Source organism: Leucopleurus acutus (genome assembly GCF_964270905.1).
Source record: "Leucopleurus acutus genome assembly, chromosome: 11".
NCBI classification, from domain to species: domain Eukaryota; kingdom Metazoa; phylum Chordata; class Mammalia; order Artiodactyla; family Delphinidae; genus Leucopleurus; species Leucopleurus acutus.
This window is the reverse complement of record NC_139152.1, coordinates 90,230,613-90,249,563: the sequence shown is the minus strand read 5'-3', so window position 1 is coordinate 90,249,563 and position 18,951 is coordinate 90,230,613. Positions and strand designations below refer to the sequence as shown.

General features: G+C 44.4%; 1 protein-coding gene across 1 annotated transcript in view; it reads left to right on the top strand.

Annotated features, from left to right (window-relative positions):
* LARGE1 (LARGE xylosyl- and glucuronyltransferase 1) overlaps window positions 1-18,951 on the top strand; it is a gene marked incomplete at its 3' end in the record, with an annotated part of 588,892 nt that overhangs the window by 350,337 nt on the left and 219,604 nt on the right. Inside the window, exon 6 of the mRNA XM_082850531.1 lies at window positions 2,705-2,876. Coding sequence (XP_082706657.1) covers window positions 2,705-2,876 — 172 coding nt within the window. The remainder of the gene's footprint in view (window positions 1-2,704; window positions 2,877-18,951) is intronic.

Here is an 18,951-nt window from a genome sequence, read left to right as displayed (position 1 = left end):
GAGATATTGCTTTCCTTCACGCCCTGGGTTTTAAGCACGCACCTTTGGGGATGTGTCTTCTGTCAGCCCTTTACCTCCATCCTCATGTCACTGTTCTGGTCAGATTTCCTGAGTAACTTTTCTTTGGACCACCCAGCATCCCATGAACCTTAGAATCACTTGTAGCACTTCACAGAAACTCCCCTTGGGGTCCATTCCCCCAAGGAACTGACCACTTTGGGAAGGTGAATTTCCCCTTGAGAGCCTCCACCACCCCCTACTTTACACAGAAACCCTTCAAACCTGGGATTGCTTTTGTTCCTTTATGTGAGTACATTAGGTGGTATTCTTGAGCACAGTTGGATTTTTTTGCTAATTAAATGTCAGAACATGCTGTTTAGAATTATTAACAGCCATTGCAAGGATAATAATCTTTCCATTAACATAAACCTAACTTTCATTCTTATTATTGTTTTAATTACATGAACCCTTTCGCGTGCTGAGTGATGAAGAACACTCTAGGATATTGCTTGACTAGGCGGTGGTGTTTCTATAGGGTACTCTGGGGTAGGTCTGCATGATGCCCTCCAGGTTTCTGCATCTTGCCTCTGAGGATGGACTTCTCCCCGTTGACCCCAAGACTTAACGTCCCTGGTTGGACTGAAGTTTATTGTAGGGTGGAAGTGAGATCCGTAGCAGTGTGAATTGCACCAGGAGAGTGCCCGGAAAGGTTATATGGGTGACCACTCCCACCCATTTTTTTTTTTTTCCTCCTAAAACCAAGGATGTGCGGTCCAATTTGGAGATCCACCAGAGGGGGCTTCACGTTTCCCAGTAGATCCCAGTTTGTGATTTATTAATCTTTTATATAGAAATATAGGAAAAATAGGTGGGTGATTTATTTTCCCTGTCAAAGCTATCTCTATTCCCTACTTCCCCTTTACTGTCAAAGGTGCCATAACTTATCACGCTCCAAATCCTGAATCATCTGAGCCTGGGTAGTGCTGGCACACATTCACTAGGGGAAGGAAAGTGGACTTTATTATACTGGATGCTTTGTAATCCTCCCAGCAATATTGTGATGTGAGTGTCTTAAGCTCCCATTTTGCAGATGAGAAAACTGAGGCTCGTGGAGGTTAAATGACTTGCCTGAGGTCACACAGCTTATTGGAAGTGGAACTGGTGCTAAAGCCCAGGCTCTGGGGCTCAACAAGCTGTGCCTCTTCCAGTGTACTGTGCTGACCTAGACCCTAGCAATTACAGATACCTCTTCTCCTAGTTGAGGAAAATGCCAAAGGTAGCATTTGAACCCAGGCCTGGCTAACTTTGCAGTCATGCACGTGATCAGACATTTTTTGAGAAATGACTGTGTTGTTACCATAATACAAATGACATTGTCCCTGCCTCAAGGAGTTCCAGTCCAGAGCAGGAGAGAGACTTGGAAAATTAGACACAGCGTGATGGCTTGCTGTGCTGGAAGAAGGGAAACACCTTGCTTTGGGAACCCTCGCCCAGCCTGGGGCAGCGGGGAGGGGCGGCTGGAGGGTGGTACCTTCTAAGTTGGAACTCGGGGGAAGAGCAGGAATTGGACAGAGGCAGGGCGTGTTCCATGCTACTTCTAAGCGAAGGAGCCATTTATGATAAATGCATCTGCTTCTCACCACACGTTCTTTCCCCCTATAGATTCCTTAGTTTTCTTTCTGGGATTTTCTTTCTGAATACACACTCATTCAAATGCTTCCTTTACCTCTAATTGAACACTCTAACTTAATTGATTATGTATTAAGTCGGGGACTTGGGGCGACATTCAGTCCTGGGCTCATGTTGAGATTAATTTATTCCTGTAGTCCTACTGTTCTGTAATGCATCTGAGTGCCTTGCGTGTGTGTAAAAACTAAAGTCAGAAGCTGGAGCCATCTAATTCGACAGCTTACCCCAACGTGCTGGTGTTCGGCCTCCACCAAGCTCTCCTGCTTTGATGGTAACCAAAATAGATGAATAAGTTAATCAAAGGTCTGATTAAATAGCATGGCTCTGCAGCATGGGCCGATGATTGCCAAGCTTCAGTTCAGGCAAATTCTCAAGGGAGAGGGGAAAGTGAGCTGAGTTCCCAAGGCCGAGGCTTACATGAAAAAGAGTTATGTAAAACCCACTGGAGGGAATTACTCGAAGTCCTCAGACCTCAGATCATAAGGTGATGGCCAGCTCCATTACAGCTTTAACAAAATAGATAAGCGTAACAATACCATTGAATAGTCATTTTTAATGACACAGAAATGGAATATGACTGAAAGAAATATGCCTACCCAGGAACAATTAGGTACTGGTTGCAAAAAATACATATAGTAGGATTCAAATTTTTGAAACCTTTATTTCTTGTTTTGTGCATATTCTTATTTCCTCCAATGAGCCTATATCATTTCTATAATAACAAAAATCTTTTTTTTTTTTTAAATCTGAGCATAGCGTTTTCATGTGATAGTTATTTCATAAACATTACTTTCCTTCTCCCTTGATTCGGATACATTTTCTTCCAAAAGAACTTCATATGCCATGAAGTTACATGAACAGATCTTTAAGAAAATATTCACTCATTTACTCAACAAATTTTTATTCGATGCTTTTTATGTACCAGGCACTACCTATAATGGTTATACAAAGAAATTAATGCATTGATTTTTTTTTTTTCCTTTCTCCTTCTCTCGTTCTTCACTGCCCTGTCTAGTCTGAAGTTTCCTGGATCCCCAACAAACATTACTCTGGGATTTACGGTCTGATGAAGCTTGTCCTCACCAAGACTCTTCCTGCCAACCTGGAGAGGGTCATCGTCCTTGACACAGACATCACCTTTGCCACCGATATTGCAGAGCTCTGGGCTGTGTTCCACAAGTTCAAAGGTAATGGTAGCTCATTTTTTTTCTGTATCTTTGAAGGTGTCAGCATGTCAAGAAGAGTGATTTTTTTTTTCCCAATGTGAGGTCAACTCTTAACGGTCGTTCTAATGAAACAGACAAGGAATTATAAATAGAGTGGAGCATCAGTTTTAGTACTGCCATTTGAAACATGTTAAACTGGAATTTGCTTGTGTTTTTGTAATAATTGAAGAGGTAAGATCTGTGTTCATAGGAAGAACCCAATTGAGGGTTGCTGAATTGCTTGGTAAGAGACAAATATCGAATGTGTGTATTTTGTATGCAGATAATTGAGTTGACTTCCTGGTGTGGAGACATGCATTTATCAGTTTTCTCTTTTTATCAAATGATGCTTTGATTGCCGAGAAAGCCTGTGAGGTGGTGGTGTTGGATATTGATTATAGAGTGTTTGCAAATGTCCTTATGGCTTCCATTAATGTTGTGGTTTATCGTTTTAAAGAAGTATATAAGTTTGGCTTTTTAAGACGTTCCTTCTAATCTAGTTAGTTCCTGTAGCTCTTGGCACTGCCCCAGGGTATGTGCGAGTATAAGGTGGGAAATTGTGAGCCCGATGGGTGTACATAACTCTGGTGGGGATGCATGAGAGAAGTGGCAAGTTAGCACAAACCTTGGACTATTATTTAATACCCCTCTTCCAGGGGTCTTCCTTAAAACTGCATAATTTTTCAATTTTATATTCTCAGTATCAGACAAATACAATGAGAGATAAATATAGCAGTGAGATTTTTTTTCTTCCGGCTTCTGCACTCCGGCTTCTGTGTTTAAAATTCCTCCTGCCTCTTTTCTATAGCTCCTTATCCTATGAAAGTGAAATACTGCTCAGTGATTTTAAATCACAGCATTTTCATGAATCAGAGGATATTCCAGTTGGTTTCTGTTTTCGTTCACGGACAGAAGAGTAAATTCCTCACCCACTCCAATCTCTGCCTGCTTCCTCCTGGGGGCCTCCCAGCTCTGGGGTAATTGAAAAAAGTCCTCCGCACACCATGGGGGGAAACGCTCTGACCCTTGGACTCTTTTCCTTGCCAGGATCAAAAGTTTCCTTACTCGTGTCAGTAATGACACTAGTAAAGACATCATTTAGCAAAGCTGTTGAAATGGAGTGTGTCTCAGCTTTCTGATCTCTTCTTCATAGCATGGTTGGATCTGTCTTTTTATTTCACCAATAAAGGGACAGAAGCTTGGTAGGATGCAAGGTTCTACCCGGAGCTGAGACCAGAATGCCTGTGTGTGTTGGTTTCCCTGTGCATCTCTTTTCAAGTCCCCCTATCAGGTCTGCTTGTTTTTTCCGATTACATCGAACTCACTGGGGACGGTTTTTCTATAGTTATGTGGTTGAGTTGGCGAAAAAGTTCTTTCGGGTTTTTGCATAAGATGTTATGGAAAAACCCAAACGAACTTTTGGGCCAACCCCAATATTTTATTCCTATTTTCATGCCAATGTTCAGTATTCAGGGTTGTATTTATTCAACGGGCACTTAGCGCATCCCCACTGGGTATCACTGGCTATAAGGAGTGGGTTCTGGCTATAAGATGAACAGTGAAGGGGAGTGAGAGTTATCACCTCTCCTGAAGGGGCTAAAGCTGGGTCAGTATCACAGCAGAGGTGATGATTGTGTCTGTCTTGCCGGATAAGAGTAGTGGTTGTGTGCGGTGGGTGCCCACATTCCCCTTTGGAATAAAGGGCTTATTCCTCCAGCTGCTGGGAGCATTGCCTGCAGATGGGTTCAGCTCTCAGCCCCCTTTCGGGATGATCTCAGGCGAAGAGAGTCACCTTGCCTGGGGCCATGCCCCCTTCCTGGGCCGCCCCACATCATGGACTGCCTGGTGCATGTGGAATCTTGCAGGATCCACTGTAGCCTTCCCTGGAGTCTGCCTGGCAGCTCCATGTCCCCCTCTGCCCTGTCCTGATGGTGTTCCTTCCCTTTCATAGGTACTGTTCCAGGAGCTCTCCCTGAGTTAACCTCCCGCGTGCTCACTCCCATCCTGGAGTCTGCTTCCCAAGAAACTCAATCTGAAATATTCATTCAGAACTGCAAGTCTCCCCTGGATAAGTGTAACTCAGCAAAATCCCTGGAACAGTTGGCCACTGATTGTAGCCTTGGAACTAGGAAATCACATTTATTCTGTTCCAGCCAGGACCTGCCACAGTGCTGGTGGGGTTCTGTCGCCAGTCATAACAACAGTCATAATGCTGGTGTTAAATCGTACCCGTCCCATATCATCCGTGGAAGGGAAGGCGCCCGAGGCTCTTGTTGCTCCCGGAGCTGGCCCAGGGATTTGGATCTGGAGGGCTCTGAGACTCAAGGCAGTTTCGAGGCAGAGCAGAATAGATGGGTCAGGATCAGAGCAGGGGAAATGTGAATGCGTGGAGTTGATTTAATAGGCTTCGTTTATTTGTTCATTCTCTCACTCGTTCATTTCTAGCATTAGCCAGGGCTCCACTGGAATATATTAGATGCTGTTGTTAGAACAGGACACCTGCCTTCAAGGAGCTCACAAACAAGGCATACTGTGTTCCGTTTTTATCTATCACCATCAAAGGAGTATAAAACATCTGAGGGTTTCCCATGCCCACCCTAACTTTTCTGGGAAAATACAGAAGTGAAAAGAAAATAAGTAAGCTCTTATCTTTTTCGTATGGTACTCTTTTGTACAGGGTTTGCTTTGTGTGTGTGTGTGTGTGGTTCTTTCTTTCTAAACTGGAATGATTAGAAGCCAGGTCATGGTACAGGAAGCAGATCCCTTAGGACAGACCCATAAATGTAGAATGCGCTGATCCAACAGGAAGAGTTCCCCTCTCATAAAGGCAATCACAGTTGACATCTTCACTGTAAACATTTTGAGTGATGTTGATGCAATTTGGCCTTGTTGGTTTTTCTCTGGTTTGGAACAGCTAGCTGCCTGGGGCTGCAGTGGCTCTTGTGTTCAGTCCCATATAGGCTTGACTCCTTAAGGATGCTGTGAAATCGCCCTTACCTAAAGTCATTATGTGGAGAACCTAGTATGAAGCTGTTTAGTGAGGACTTAGACCATCCTCAGCCTCTGCCGTGGGCAGCTCTGTGTACCTCTTGGGGATGTGCACGTGCTCCCTGAGCCCTGACTTCACCTAAGTTGCAGATGCTCCCCTCTCAGCATCTGCACCCTTATCAAGCCTGCTCCAACTGCTGGAGGATTTTCAGAGCCTCTGATTCTTTTTTTTTTTTTTTTTTTTTGCGGTACGCGGGCCTCTCACTGTCATGGCCTCTCCCGTTGCGGAGCACAGGCTCCGGACGCGCAGGCTCAGCGGCCATGGCTCACGGGCCCAGCCGCCCAGCCGCTCCGCGGCATGTGGGATCTTCCCGGACCGCGGCACGAACCCGCGTCCCCTGCATCGGCAGGCGGACTCTCAACCACTGCGCCACCAGGGAAGCCCAGAGCCTCTGATTCTTAATAGGAAGAATCAGACGTGCCACTGATGGCTAGAATCAGGAGTCACGTTTACTGAGCTCCTGCTAGCTGCCAAATAGTTTGCTGTCGGGAGCGTTGCAAGAATAAATCAAGTTCAGTCCCTATTCATTTAGTGTATATGTGAATAGGGGGAGAGAGACGATAAACAAAAATAATAAAATATATAGTGTATTAGGTGGTGAATAGTGCTTAGGTGGAAATTAGAGAAAGGAGATAAGGGATGCCTCTGTGTGTGTGTCAGTGTGTGTGTGTGTGTGCGTGTGCGTGTGTTATTTTAATATTCAAATAGGGTCATAATGGAAGGTCTTACATGAAAAGTGACATTTAAGCAAAAATCTGAAGAAGTTGAGATGACAGGCATGCCAGCTGTCTAGAGGAAGGGTAGGAATAGTGTCCTAGCCAGAAGGAACAGCAAGTGTGAAGTTTCAGGAGTGATGTGGCCTGACTTCTTTGAGGACTCGGATGGAGTTCAGAACAGAGCAGAGTGAGCCCAGGAGAGGGGCGGGGGCTGGTGAGGTCGGATCATGGGGACCTTTGTAAGGCAGTGGGAGGATTTTGTCTTTCCCTTCAGAGATATGGGAAGCTGATGTCTGGCTTTGAGCAGAGGAGTGATGTGATCTGATTTACATTTGTAATGGATCATCCTGGCCACGGAAACTATTTCTGAGATGGTTGCAGTTATCCAGGTGAGCCATGTTGTGAACTCAGACCTGGATGCGGCAGTAGGGGTGAAAGACGTCATCATATGAGGTACATTTTGAAGGTCAGATAGTCAGGATATCCTGTTGATTGGATGTGGGGAGCAGAGACATAGGAGTGGAGGATGCCCCAAGGTAGCTGGAAGGGTGAGGTGGCATCTGTGAGATGGAAAAGGCCGCAAGAAGAGCAGGTTATGGGGGATGATCCGGAGTTTGGTTTGGGGCATTTTTAAATTTGAAATATACCTAACTGGGCATCCACGTGGAGATGGGAAGGAGGCAGGCGGATAAAATGAGTATTTGTAAGGCAAAGGGAAGGTAACTACTGTTTCCTAAGTACTTCTTCTGTTCCAGCCACTGAGCTAGAAGCTTTGCCCATTTGAAAATCAAAATAAACTGGGTCCAAGAGAGGTTAAATAACTTCCCATGATCAGAGAGCTATTGCACAGCATGGCTGAGCCCAAACTGTGTGGCTCTGGAGGCTGTGCTCTCTCTGCTACCTGCTGCGTCCCCTCCAGGCTTCCTGATGGCATGGAGGAGGGCATGCCCATCACCTGGGAGGCAGGGTCTGCACCTTAGTTAAGGTGTGGCTGCCGATTATGAGTCAACTTGACCCCTGGGTGCCATAGTTTTCCATAAAAATTTGGAAATAATATCTCATTCTAGCAACCTGGGGAAGCTGTTATAAAGGCATAAATAATAAATGTGCAGCCTTCATTTGAAGATTTTGGAAGAAAGCCGTGCTGAATAGTCAGGGTAGTATTTGCATTCATAAGGACAAACACCTTCCCTTTAAGAAGACCCTATTGCCATAGTGTCAAGTTCTGGCCTCAAAACAGGTATGGTGAGTGGAGCAGTGCCTTGCCCCAGAGGCCATCCAAGAGGCCAAAGGCTTACTTGCAGCAAAGTGGGCTTCTGGAGCTGAACCTGGGGCCCCAATCTGACATCTGCCAAGGGCATTTTCCTGGCTTGTTCAGCACTGCAGGTCAGTCAGTGCAAAAAGGTGGAAGTGTACGCTCGGCTTCCCGAGGCACCCCTTTCCGCTTTGTGAGTAGAGCCTGGGTACAGAATGTCACCATCCTTTGCCTCATTCCATCAAACAAGCCTTCTGACAGGTCTCCTATCTTCTAGCTTTCTCCTGGCTTCAGTCCATCTTCTCCAGGATGACCCAGCCGTGTGGCTGACAGGGTCTTGGTGCTCTGGCCAGGTGTCAGGCCTGAGCCACGGAGGTGGGAGAGCCTAGTTCAGGACATTGGTCCACCAGAGACCTCCCAGCCCCTTGTAATATCAATCGGTGAGAGCTCTCCCAGAGATCTCCATCTCAATGCTAAGACCCAGCTCCACTCAATGACCAGCAGGCTCCAGTGCTGGACACCCCATGCCAACAACTAGCAAGACAGGAACACAACCCCACCCATTAGCAGAGAGGCTGCCTAAAATCATAATAAGTTCACAGACACCCCAAAACACACCACCGGATGTAGGCCTGCCCACCACAAAGACAAGATCCAGCGTCATCCATCAGAACAGAGACACCAGTCCCCTCCACCAAGAAACCTACACAACCCACTAAACCAGCCTTACCCACTGGGTGCAGACACCAAAAACAATGGGAGCTACGAACCTGCAGCCTGCAAAAAGGAGACCCCAAACACAGTAAGTTAAGCAAAATGAGAAGACAGAGAAATACACAGCAGATGAAGGAGCAAGGAAAAACCCACCAGACCAAACAAATGAAGAGGAAATAGGCAGTCTACCTGAAAAAGAATTCAGAGTAATGATAGTAAAGATGATCCAAAATCTTGGAAATAGAATGGAGAAAATACAAGAAACATTTAACAAGGACCTAGAAGAACTAAAGAGCAAATAAACAGTGATGAACAGCACAATAAGTGAAATGAAAAATTATCTAGAAGGAATCAATAGCAGAATAACTGAGGCAGAAGGAAGGATAACTGACCTGGAAGATAAAATAGTAGAAATAACTACCACAGAGCAGAATAAAGAAAAAAGAATGAAAGGAATTGAGGACAGTCTCAGACACCTCTGGGACAACATTAAATGCACCAACGTTCAAATTGGTCCCAGAAGGAGAGGAGAAAAAGAAAGGGACTAAGAAAATATTTGAAGAGATGATAGTTGAAAACTTCCCTAATCTGGGAAAGGAAATAGTCAAGTCCAGGAAGCTCAGAGAGTCCCATACAGGATGAATCCAAGGAGAAACATGCCAAGACACATATTAATCAAACTGTCAAAACTTAAATACAAACAAAAGATATTAAAAGCAGCAAGGGAAAAGCAACAAATAACATACAAGGGAATCCCCATAAAGTTAATAGCTGATCTTTCAGCAGAAACTCTGCAAACCAGAAGGGAGTGGAAGGACATATTTAAAGTGATGAAAGGGAAAAACCTACAACCAAGATTACTCTACCCAGCAAGGATCTCATTCAGATTCGATGGAGAAATTAAAACCTTTACAGAGAAGCAAAAGCTAAGAGGATTCAGCACCACAAAACCAGCTTAATAACAAATGCTAAAGGAACTTCTCCAGGCAAGAAACACAAGAGAAGGAAAACACCTACAATAACAAACCCAAAACAATTAAGAAAATGGTAATAGGAGCAAACATATCGATAATTACCTTAAATGTAAATGGATTAAATGCTCCAGCAAAAAGACATAGACTGGCTGAATGGACACAAACACAAGACACGTATATATGCTGTCTACAAGACACCTACTTCAGACCTAGGGACACATACAGACTGAAAGTGAGTGGATGGAAAGAGTTATTCCATGCAAATACAAATCAAAAGAAAGCTAGAGTAGCAATTCTCATATCAAACAAAATAGACTTGAAAATAGACTATTACAAGAGAAAAAGAAGGACAGTACATAATGATCAAGGGATCAATCCAAGAAGAAGATATAACAATTGTAAATATTTATGCACCCAACATAGGAGCACCTCAATACTTAAGGCAAAGGCTAACAGCCATAAAAGGGGAAATTGACAGTAACACAGTCATAGTAGGGGACTTTAACACCCCACTTGCACCAATGGACACATCATCCAAAATGAAAATAAATAAGGAAACACAAGCTTTAAGTGACACATTAAACAAGTGGGCTTAATTGATATTTATAGGACGTTCCATCCAAAACCAGCAGAATACACTTTCTTCTCAGGTGCCCATGGAACATTCTCCAGGACAGATCATATCTGGGGTCACAAATCAAGCCTTGGTAAATTTAAGAAAATTGAAATTGTATCAAGTATCTTTTCCGACCACAACACTATGAGACTAGATATCAATTACAGGAAAAAAAATCTGTAAAAAGTACAAACACGTGGAGGCTAAACAGTACGCTACTAAATAACCAAGAGATCACTGAAGAAATCAAAGAGGAAATCAAAAAATATCTAGAAACAAATGGCAGTGAAAACACGATGACCCAAAACCTATGGGATTCAGCAAAAGCAGTTCTAAGAGGGAAGTTTATAGCCATACAGTCTTACCTCAAGAAACAAGAAAAATCTCAAACAACCTAACCTTACCCCTAAAGCAATTAGAGGAAGAAGAACAAAAAAACCCCAAAGTTAGCAGAAGGAAAGAAATCATAAAGATCAGAGCAGAAATAAATGAAAAGGAAACAATGGCAAAGATCAATAAAACTAAAAGCTGGTTCTTTCAGAAGACAAACAAAATTGATAAACCATTAGCCAGACTCATCAAGAAAAAAAGGGAAAAGACTCGAATGAAGAGAATTAGCAATGAAAAAGGAGAAGTAACAAGTGACACTACAGAAATACAAAGGATCATGAGAGGTTACTACAAACAACTATATGCCAATAAAATGGACAACGTGGAAGAAATGCAGAAATTCTTAGAAAAGCACAACCTTCTGAGACTGAACCATGAAGAAATAGAAAATATAAACAGACCAATTACAAGCACTGAAATTGAGACTGTGATTAGAAATCTTCCAACAAACAAAAGCCCAGGACCAGATGGCTTCACAGGCGAATTCTATCAAACATTTAGAGAATACCTAACACCTATCCTTCGCAAACTCTTCCAAAATATAGCAGAGGGAGGAACACTCCCAAACTCATTCTACAAGGCCACCATCACCCTGATACCAAAACCAGACAAAGATACTATAAAAAAAGAAAACTACAGGCCAATATCACTGATGAACATAGGTGCAAAAATCCTCAACAAAATACTAGCAAACAGAATCCAACAGCACATTAAAAGAATCATACACCATGATCAAGTGGGGTTTTTTCCAGGAATGCAAGGATTCTTCAATATACGCAAGTCAATCAATGTGATACACCATATTAACAAATTGAAGGAGGAAAACCATATGATCATCTCAATCGACGCAGAGAAAGCTTTTGAGAAAATTTAACACCAGTTTATGTTAAAATTCCTCTGGAAGGTAGGCAAAGAGGGAACTAACCCCTCAACATAATAAAGGCCATACATGACAAACCCACAGCCAACATCATTCTCAATGATGAAAAACTGAAACCATTTCCTCTAAGATCAGGAACGAGACAAGGTTGCCCACTCACACCACTGTAATTCAGCATAGTTTTGGAAGTTTTATACACAGCAATCAGAGAAGAAAAAGAAATCAAAGGAATCCAAATTGGAAAAGAAGAAGTAAAAGTGTCACTGTTTCCAGATGACATGATACTATACATAGAGAATCCTAAAGATGCTACCAGAAAACTACTAAAGCTAATCAACGAATTTAGTAGAGTAGCAGGATACAGAATTAATGCACAGAAATCTCTTGCATTCCTATACACTAATGATGAAAAATTTGAAAGAGAAATTAAGGAAACACTCCCATTTACAATTGCAACAAAAAGAATAAAATACCTAGGAGTAAAGGTACCTAAAGAGACAAAAGACCTGTATGCAGAAAACTATAAGACACTGATGAAAGATATTAAACATGATACAAACAAATGGAGAGATATACCATGTTCCTGGATTGGAAGAATCAACATTGTGAAATGACTATACTACCCAATGCAATCTACAGATTCAATGCATTCCCTATCAAACTACCAAGGCATTTTTCACAGAACTAGAACAAAAAATTTCACAATTTGTATGGAAACACAAAAGAGCCCAAATAGCCAAAGCAATCTTGAGAAAGAAAATAAGAGCTGGAGGAATCAGGCTCCCTGTCTTCAGACTATACTACAAAGCTGCAGTAATCAAGACAGTATGGTACTGGCACAAAAACAGAAAGATAGATCAATGGAACAGGATAGAAAGCCCAGAGATAAACCCACACACATATGGTCACCTTATCTTTGATAAAGGAGGCAGGAATGTACAATGGAGAAAAGACAGCCTCTTCAGTAAGTGGGTGTAGGACAGCTACGTGTAAAAGAATGAAATTAGAACACTCCCTAACACCATACACAAAAGTAAACTCAATATGGATTAAAGACCTAAATGGGAGGCCAGACACTATCAAACTGTTAGAGGAAAACATAGGCAGAACACTCTGTGCCATAAATCACAGCAAGATCCTTTTTGACCCACCTCCTAGAGAAAGGGAAATAAAAATAAACAAATGGGACGTAATGAAATTTAAAAGCTTTTGCACAGCAAAGGAAACCATAAACAAGATGAAAAGACAACCCTCAGAATGGGAGAAAATATTTGCAGATGAAGCAACTGATAAAGGATTAATCTCCAAAATATACAAGCAGCTCATGCAGCACAATATCAAAAAACAAAGAACCCAATCCAAAAATGGGCAGAACACCTAAATAGACATTTCTCCAAAGAAGGTATACAGATTGCCAACAAACACATGAAAGGGTGCTCATCATCACTAATCATTAGAGAAATGCAAATCAAAACTACAATGAGGTATCACCTCACTGGTCAGAATGGCCATCATCAAAAAATCTACAAACAGTAAATGCTGGAGAGGGTGTGGAGAAAAGGGAACCCTCTTGCACTGTTGGTGGGAATGTAAATTGATACAGCCACTATGGAGAACAGTATGGAGGTTCCTTAAGAAACTAAAAGTAGAACTACCATATGACCCAGCAATCCCACTACTGGGCATATACCCTAAGAAAACCATAATTCAAAAAGAGTCATGTACCACAATGTTCATTGCAGCTCTGTTTACAATAGCCAGGACATGAAAGCAACCTAAGTATCCATCAAAAGATGAATGGATAGAGATGTGGCACATATACACAATGGAATATTACTCAGCCATAAAAAGAAAGGAAATTGAGTTATTTGAGGTGGATGGACCTAGAGACTGTCATACAGAGAAAGAGGAAAAGAAATACCGTATGTTAACACATATATATGGAATCTAAAAAAAAAAAAATGGTTCTGAAGAACCTAGGGGCAGGGCAGGAATGAAGACGCAGATGTAGAGAATGGACTTGAGGAAACGGGGAGGAGAAGGGTAAGCTGGGACGGAGTGAGAGAGTGGCATGGACATATTTACACTACCAAATGTAAAATAGATAGCTGGTGGGAAGCAGCCACATAGCACAGAGAGATCAGCTAGGTGCTTTGTGCCCAGCTAGAGGGGTGCGATAGAGAGGGTGGGAGGGAGATGCAAGAGGGAGGGGATATGTATATACCTATAGGTGATTCACTTTGTGATACATCAGAAACTAACACACCATTGCAAAGCAATTATGCTCCAATAAAGATGTTTAAAAAATAAATAAATAAAATTAATTTTTATTCGAGTATAGTTGATTTATAATTTTGTGTTAGTTGCAGGTGTACAGCAAATTGAATCAATTTTACTTATACATGTATCTATTCTTTTTCAAATTCTTATCCCACTTAGGTTGTTACAGAATATTGATCAGTATTCCCTGTGCTATATAGTAGGTCCTTGTTGGTTATCCATTTACAATATACGGCTAACATTTTGAAGCATTTATTCTGTGCCCGCCACTCTGTTAAACTTTGAGTAAACTCATTTAAACCTCATGACACTCGCTTGAAGTAATTACTGCTAATGGTCCTGTTTTAAAGATTTGAGAACAGGTGGTTCGGGAGACAAGGTAGCTTACCCATAGTCTCCGCTCTTAAATAGAGCTGGGATTTGAACTCTAAATTCAGTACTCTACCTTTCACCCTACTGTCCCTGGAAGAGCAGGTGGTGGGTCTTAGAGTCTCTTTGTAGAGACCAAAGTTAGATATAAGAAAGAACTCTAGGTGACCGTGTAAAGCTTGTAGAGGGTGGGCCCAAGGTGATGTAGGCATTTAGAGAACAGGAGTGTCGGGCAAAATCAGAGGCGTGCGAAAGTGTGGTTTTCCTAGGATTTGAGAAATAAAACCTCAGTCTCCAGAATCCTGGTCCAGCTTGTGACATTCCAGGACACCCTGTTTAAAGTAGCTGTGAGCCCCAAGAGCTCTCCCCATGTACTCATCATTGTCAAGAAGAATAAGCCAGCATCAGGGCTCCCCGAGCGACTCTGTGAGCACAAGCAGGTTACTCGACTTCTCTGGGCCTCAGTGAACCAGGAACAATGCCAGCGGGGTCCTTGCAAGAAATGCACAACGTGTCATGCATTATTCTTCCCATGTTCCACTTTCTCTACGGACTCCTGCCAGCAGGTATGGGATAATGGCGGATACCGTTAATGGGTGTCTGCTCCATTACCTCACGGCTTTGTGCACAAAGCCATCGGGTGGGCATGGGTGGCTGTAAGTGTACAATAATGTAAAAAAAGCTGAATATGAAGAACTGTGGAAGTATTATTTTTGAAAAGACATTTGTCGAGCCTTTGTGGTTATATAATCACTTGCCTTGAAGGGGTTTTTGCATTCTTGGAGCTTTCCGCAGGTGTCTTTCCTTCTTACCTGGTCATGACCTGCCCCTCCCTCCTTTGCCGCTTCCCCTCCCCTCTCCCCTCACTCCCTTTCTCGGTGGAACTGGTTGGGTAGGAGAAGCTTTGAAAGGAAGACACCAAGTTTAAATCCCTGCTGGTCTCCTCATCAGCAGGCTGACTTGGGGTGTTTGTTTAACCTCTCATCCTCGCTTCTGCACCTGTACAAGGAAAATGCCCACATTTTCTCATAGTGTTGTGAGGTCCGAGGAGGTGATTCACTGATCCCGGTACCCCAGTGGATGCTCTGGCCACAGGAGTTCCCTTCTCCTTTCCTTCCTCCTCTCTCCTGTGTCTAAGTTTGTTCTTATTCCCAGTGAAGGTCAGCCCCTTCACTGACCTCCAAATGAAGCTTCCTCCCTTTAGCTGGTGTGAAAGGAATCAAAGAAGGCCTTTCAGGCCGACTAAGTAACCTGTTTAAGCATCTTGTGGGGAGGAGACTCTCTGCAGTCAGGGTCCTGTTCATCTCACATTGGCTCGTGACAGTTTCTAAACTTGAGAGCCTGCTTTGCCACAGGGAAGAGAAGCAAAACTTTAAAAGATCTAAAGCCTCCCATAAAGTGGTTTAAAATGACTCCCCCAGCCAGTGTGTGCATGGGTGATGTGCTGTTAGTTCAGAAGGCTCTGGAATTCTAATGGGAGCGAACCACTCAGGGTGTGTGGTCTTTGTTGTCAATCACAATATTCCACTAAAAGACTGGGGCATTTCTCTACCATCTGGGCATCGTTTTAAACATTCTCCTGCACTCCTAGTATTGACGGAGCTCCTTCCTCACCACCAGTTTTCATTGTTTGGTTCTGTTTTTTACCTTGTAATTCCTGGTTGACTTTCCCCTTGGGAAACTCCCCAGGGCCTCTTTTTTTTTTTTTTTTTTTTCCGGTACGCGGGCCTCTCACTGTTGTGGCCTCTCTCGTTGCGGAGCACAGGCTCTGGACGCGCAGGCTCAGCGGCCATGGCTCACGGGCCCAGCCGCTCCGCGGCATGTGGGATTCTCCCGGACTGGGGCACGAACCCGTGTCCCCTGTATCCCCCGCATCGGCAGGCGGACTCTCAACCACTGCGCCACCAGGGAAGCCCCAGGGCCTCTTCATTCCTCCTTCCTCCCCCTTCTCCACACCTGTTATCCGGCTGCCTTCCACTCCGAATCCAGGAGCTACACTCTGATTTTCTCCTTGCATGCCTCACGGTGCTTGCATTTGGCAAGCTGAGTTGCTCCCCATGGGAGGAACCTCAAGAATTTTATTCCTGGCAAAAAGGGGGGAGAGGTTTTAATTATTTTTCAGATTAACGGTGAAGTGGATCTGCCTTCTCTTACTATATTAGAAACATTCTTTACCTTCCCTGATTCTCTTTTGTGCTGTAAATGTGGGGGAATGGTATGGTAATCACTGCCCCATAGGCTGCATTTTGGTGGTTAAGTCGCCAAATAGCTCTGCCTTACACAGTACTTAATAAATTATCTTCCCCTTCCTTTCCTTCTGAATCTTTGTTTTCGTCTTGTTCTTCAGCCTGAAACTCCTGAGAGTTGGGGGAGCAGAAGCTTCCCTGCCCCCTCTGCCTCCCTGCCCATCCTGCTTCCCTCCCCTCCCCTCTCCCTGCAACCCTGCCCCCTGCTTCCCTCCTCTTCCACCCCCTGCCTCCCTGCCTTCCACGTTCGTTCAGTCACTCATTCTTTCATTAATTCGTTACCTGGCCTAGGCCCTGGGGATAAAATAGTAAATAAGACAGGCCGACCTGCCCCCCACCCCTCTCTGTGCTAATTCCTATTAGCTGCTTTTTCTGTGTCGGGCGCCAGGCTATCTCATTTAGCCCTCAGAAGTCCTTAAGTGGCGTGCTTGAGATCATACAATGAGGCAGTGGCGGAACCTGGATGGAAGCCAGGCCGCCCCCAGGCTGACCTCAGAGCCCAGGCGTTTAACCACTAGATTCTAGATCCAACTCAACACACAGTTACGTTAAAGTATGGAAGGTACCTTGAAAGGCGGAATTCAGGGTGAAGTACAGTCACAGTTTTGGGGGAAGCAGTCCTGGCCAGGAGGGTTGGGAGGGTCAGGAAGGCTTGTGAAGGAAAGAGGCATGAGGACATTAGCCTCCATGGCCCACTTAGAGGGAATGCCATACCCAAAGGCCTGAGGTCCGGAGAGAGAAGCGGTGCAGACACTGAAAGAAACATCGAGGTCTCATCCTCAAACAGATCAGGTGGGCCCTGCCTTTGGTCCTGTGCTCTGCTGTCCCTCTGCTGGGAATGCTTGTCCTCCAGATCTCTCCCTGTCTTGCTGCCGTAACTCCCTTTAAGTCTTTGCTCAAATCTTAGCATCTCAGTGAGATTTCTGCCAGTTGGCCCCTTTCATCCTGCAACCTGGGATACCATCCCATCCCTCACGCCCTGTTCTTTTCATGTTGTTTATAGCATCCATCATCTTCTAATCTAGTTTATGATTACTTACTAAGATTGCTGTTCTGCTCCACCCAGTAAGCACGACAGACCCAGGTACCGGGGACGTGGCTGGCTTTACCTGGTCACTGTGTGTCTTTCCTGCTAATACATAAATACCGTGAGGGCGGGGATCTTTGTCCTGTTCCTGATGTGTTCTCGGCACTTAGAACAGTACCTGGCAGGTGCTTAGTGAATAAATGAACAAATAGACATATGATTCTCGGTGGTTTGCAGAGCGGGAAATAAGGCAAGAGAACCACGAAGGTTTTGTAAATTACAGCTTTGGCTTTTATCCAAAGGTATAACTGAAAGACAGTTCGGAGTTTCCAGTACAGAAAAGGATGCTCAGATTTTCCGATTTGAAAAGGTTCCTTTGGCTGCAGTGTGGGGATGTTCTGAAAGCAGGAAGCAGGAAACCAGTACCTTGAAAGACAGTGTGGGCAGCAGGTAGGAGGCTGGCTACTACTGCACTGCAGGCAGGATATGATAGTGGCCGAGCAGGATATTGCCCTTGGGGGCGAGCAGAGGACGCGGATGGGAGATGAACAGGGAGGCAGAGTGGATGGACCTGGGTGACGAGTTCAGTGTTGGACACGTGGAGATGGAATGAACAGGTCTGGATCTTACAAAAGAGGACGGCTGGAGGTATCTTCAGGTGTTTCCTTATTGGAACGAAGTAGAGCTGTTTTCTTAAAATGTTCTCACCGGGTTATGACAGTTTCCTTTTCTGGACTTCCAGGTGTAGCATCCAGGGGTGCCCATGCTGTGGCTTCCGGCCCTGAAGGGAGGGTGGCTTGCTGGACCTGCTGGATCTAATGGGAGGCTGTTGGGCGGTGGCAGACGGGGATCTGCAAGTCCAAAGGCTGGACGAGTTGTGATTGGCGAGCTGTGATTAGTGAGGAGGTGACCACACTTCATCGGAGAAAGGGTCACGGAGCTCACCCTGATTGTGTCAGGAGCCCCTGACTGTGCAGCCCATACCCCGTGAGTGACGTCGCCTCCTGCCTCAAATTGCCACTGCATCATCAAGCCAGCCACATCCTGCGTGTCCCTGTCTGCACAACTCCCGGAATGGGGCAGGACAGCCACTCTGATACTTACATCCCCAGGATCCCCCAATGGGGCAAATGGGACTTCTGTCCACTCTGTGACTTCCCTTCATGTACAGGGATCCAGGCTCTCTGTGAAATGAGCTAGAGGAACACTATGGGGCCCATATGGAAGAGGAGGAAGGAGATATTTCTAGAAGTGACTGTGAAGTATTTCCTTCCCTTAGTCCTTACCCAACTCAAGTGTCCACTCCTGGAGTGATAGGACAGAGCAGCCCAGGGCCTTTCCTACGGTTGACCCCCATCCATACTCTTACCATCTTTATAACCTTGGCACTACTCAAATCTCTGAACTTCCATTACCTACAGGCAAAATGGGGATGATAACGCTGTGAGGGTGATGTGAGATTGTACATAGGAAAGTCTCCGTGCAGTTCCTGACAGAGAGTGAACAGCAACAGTGTTTTGCTGCTGCTGTTTCTAATATGA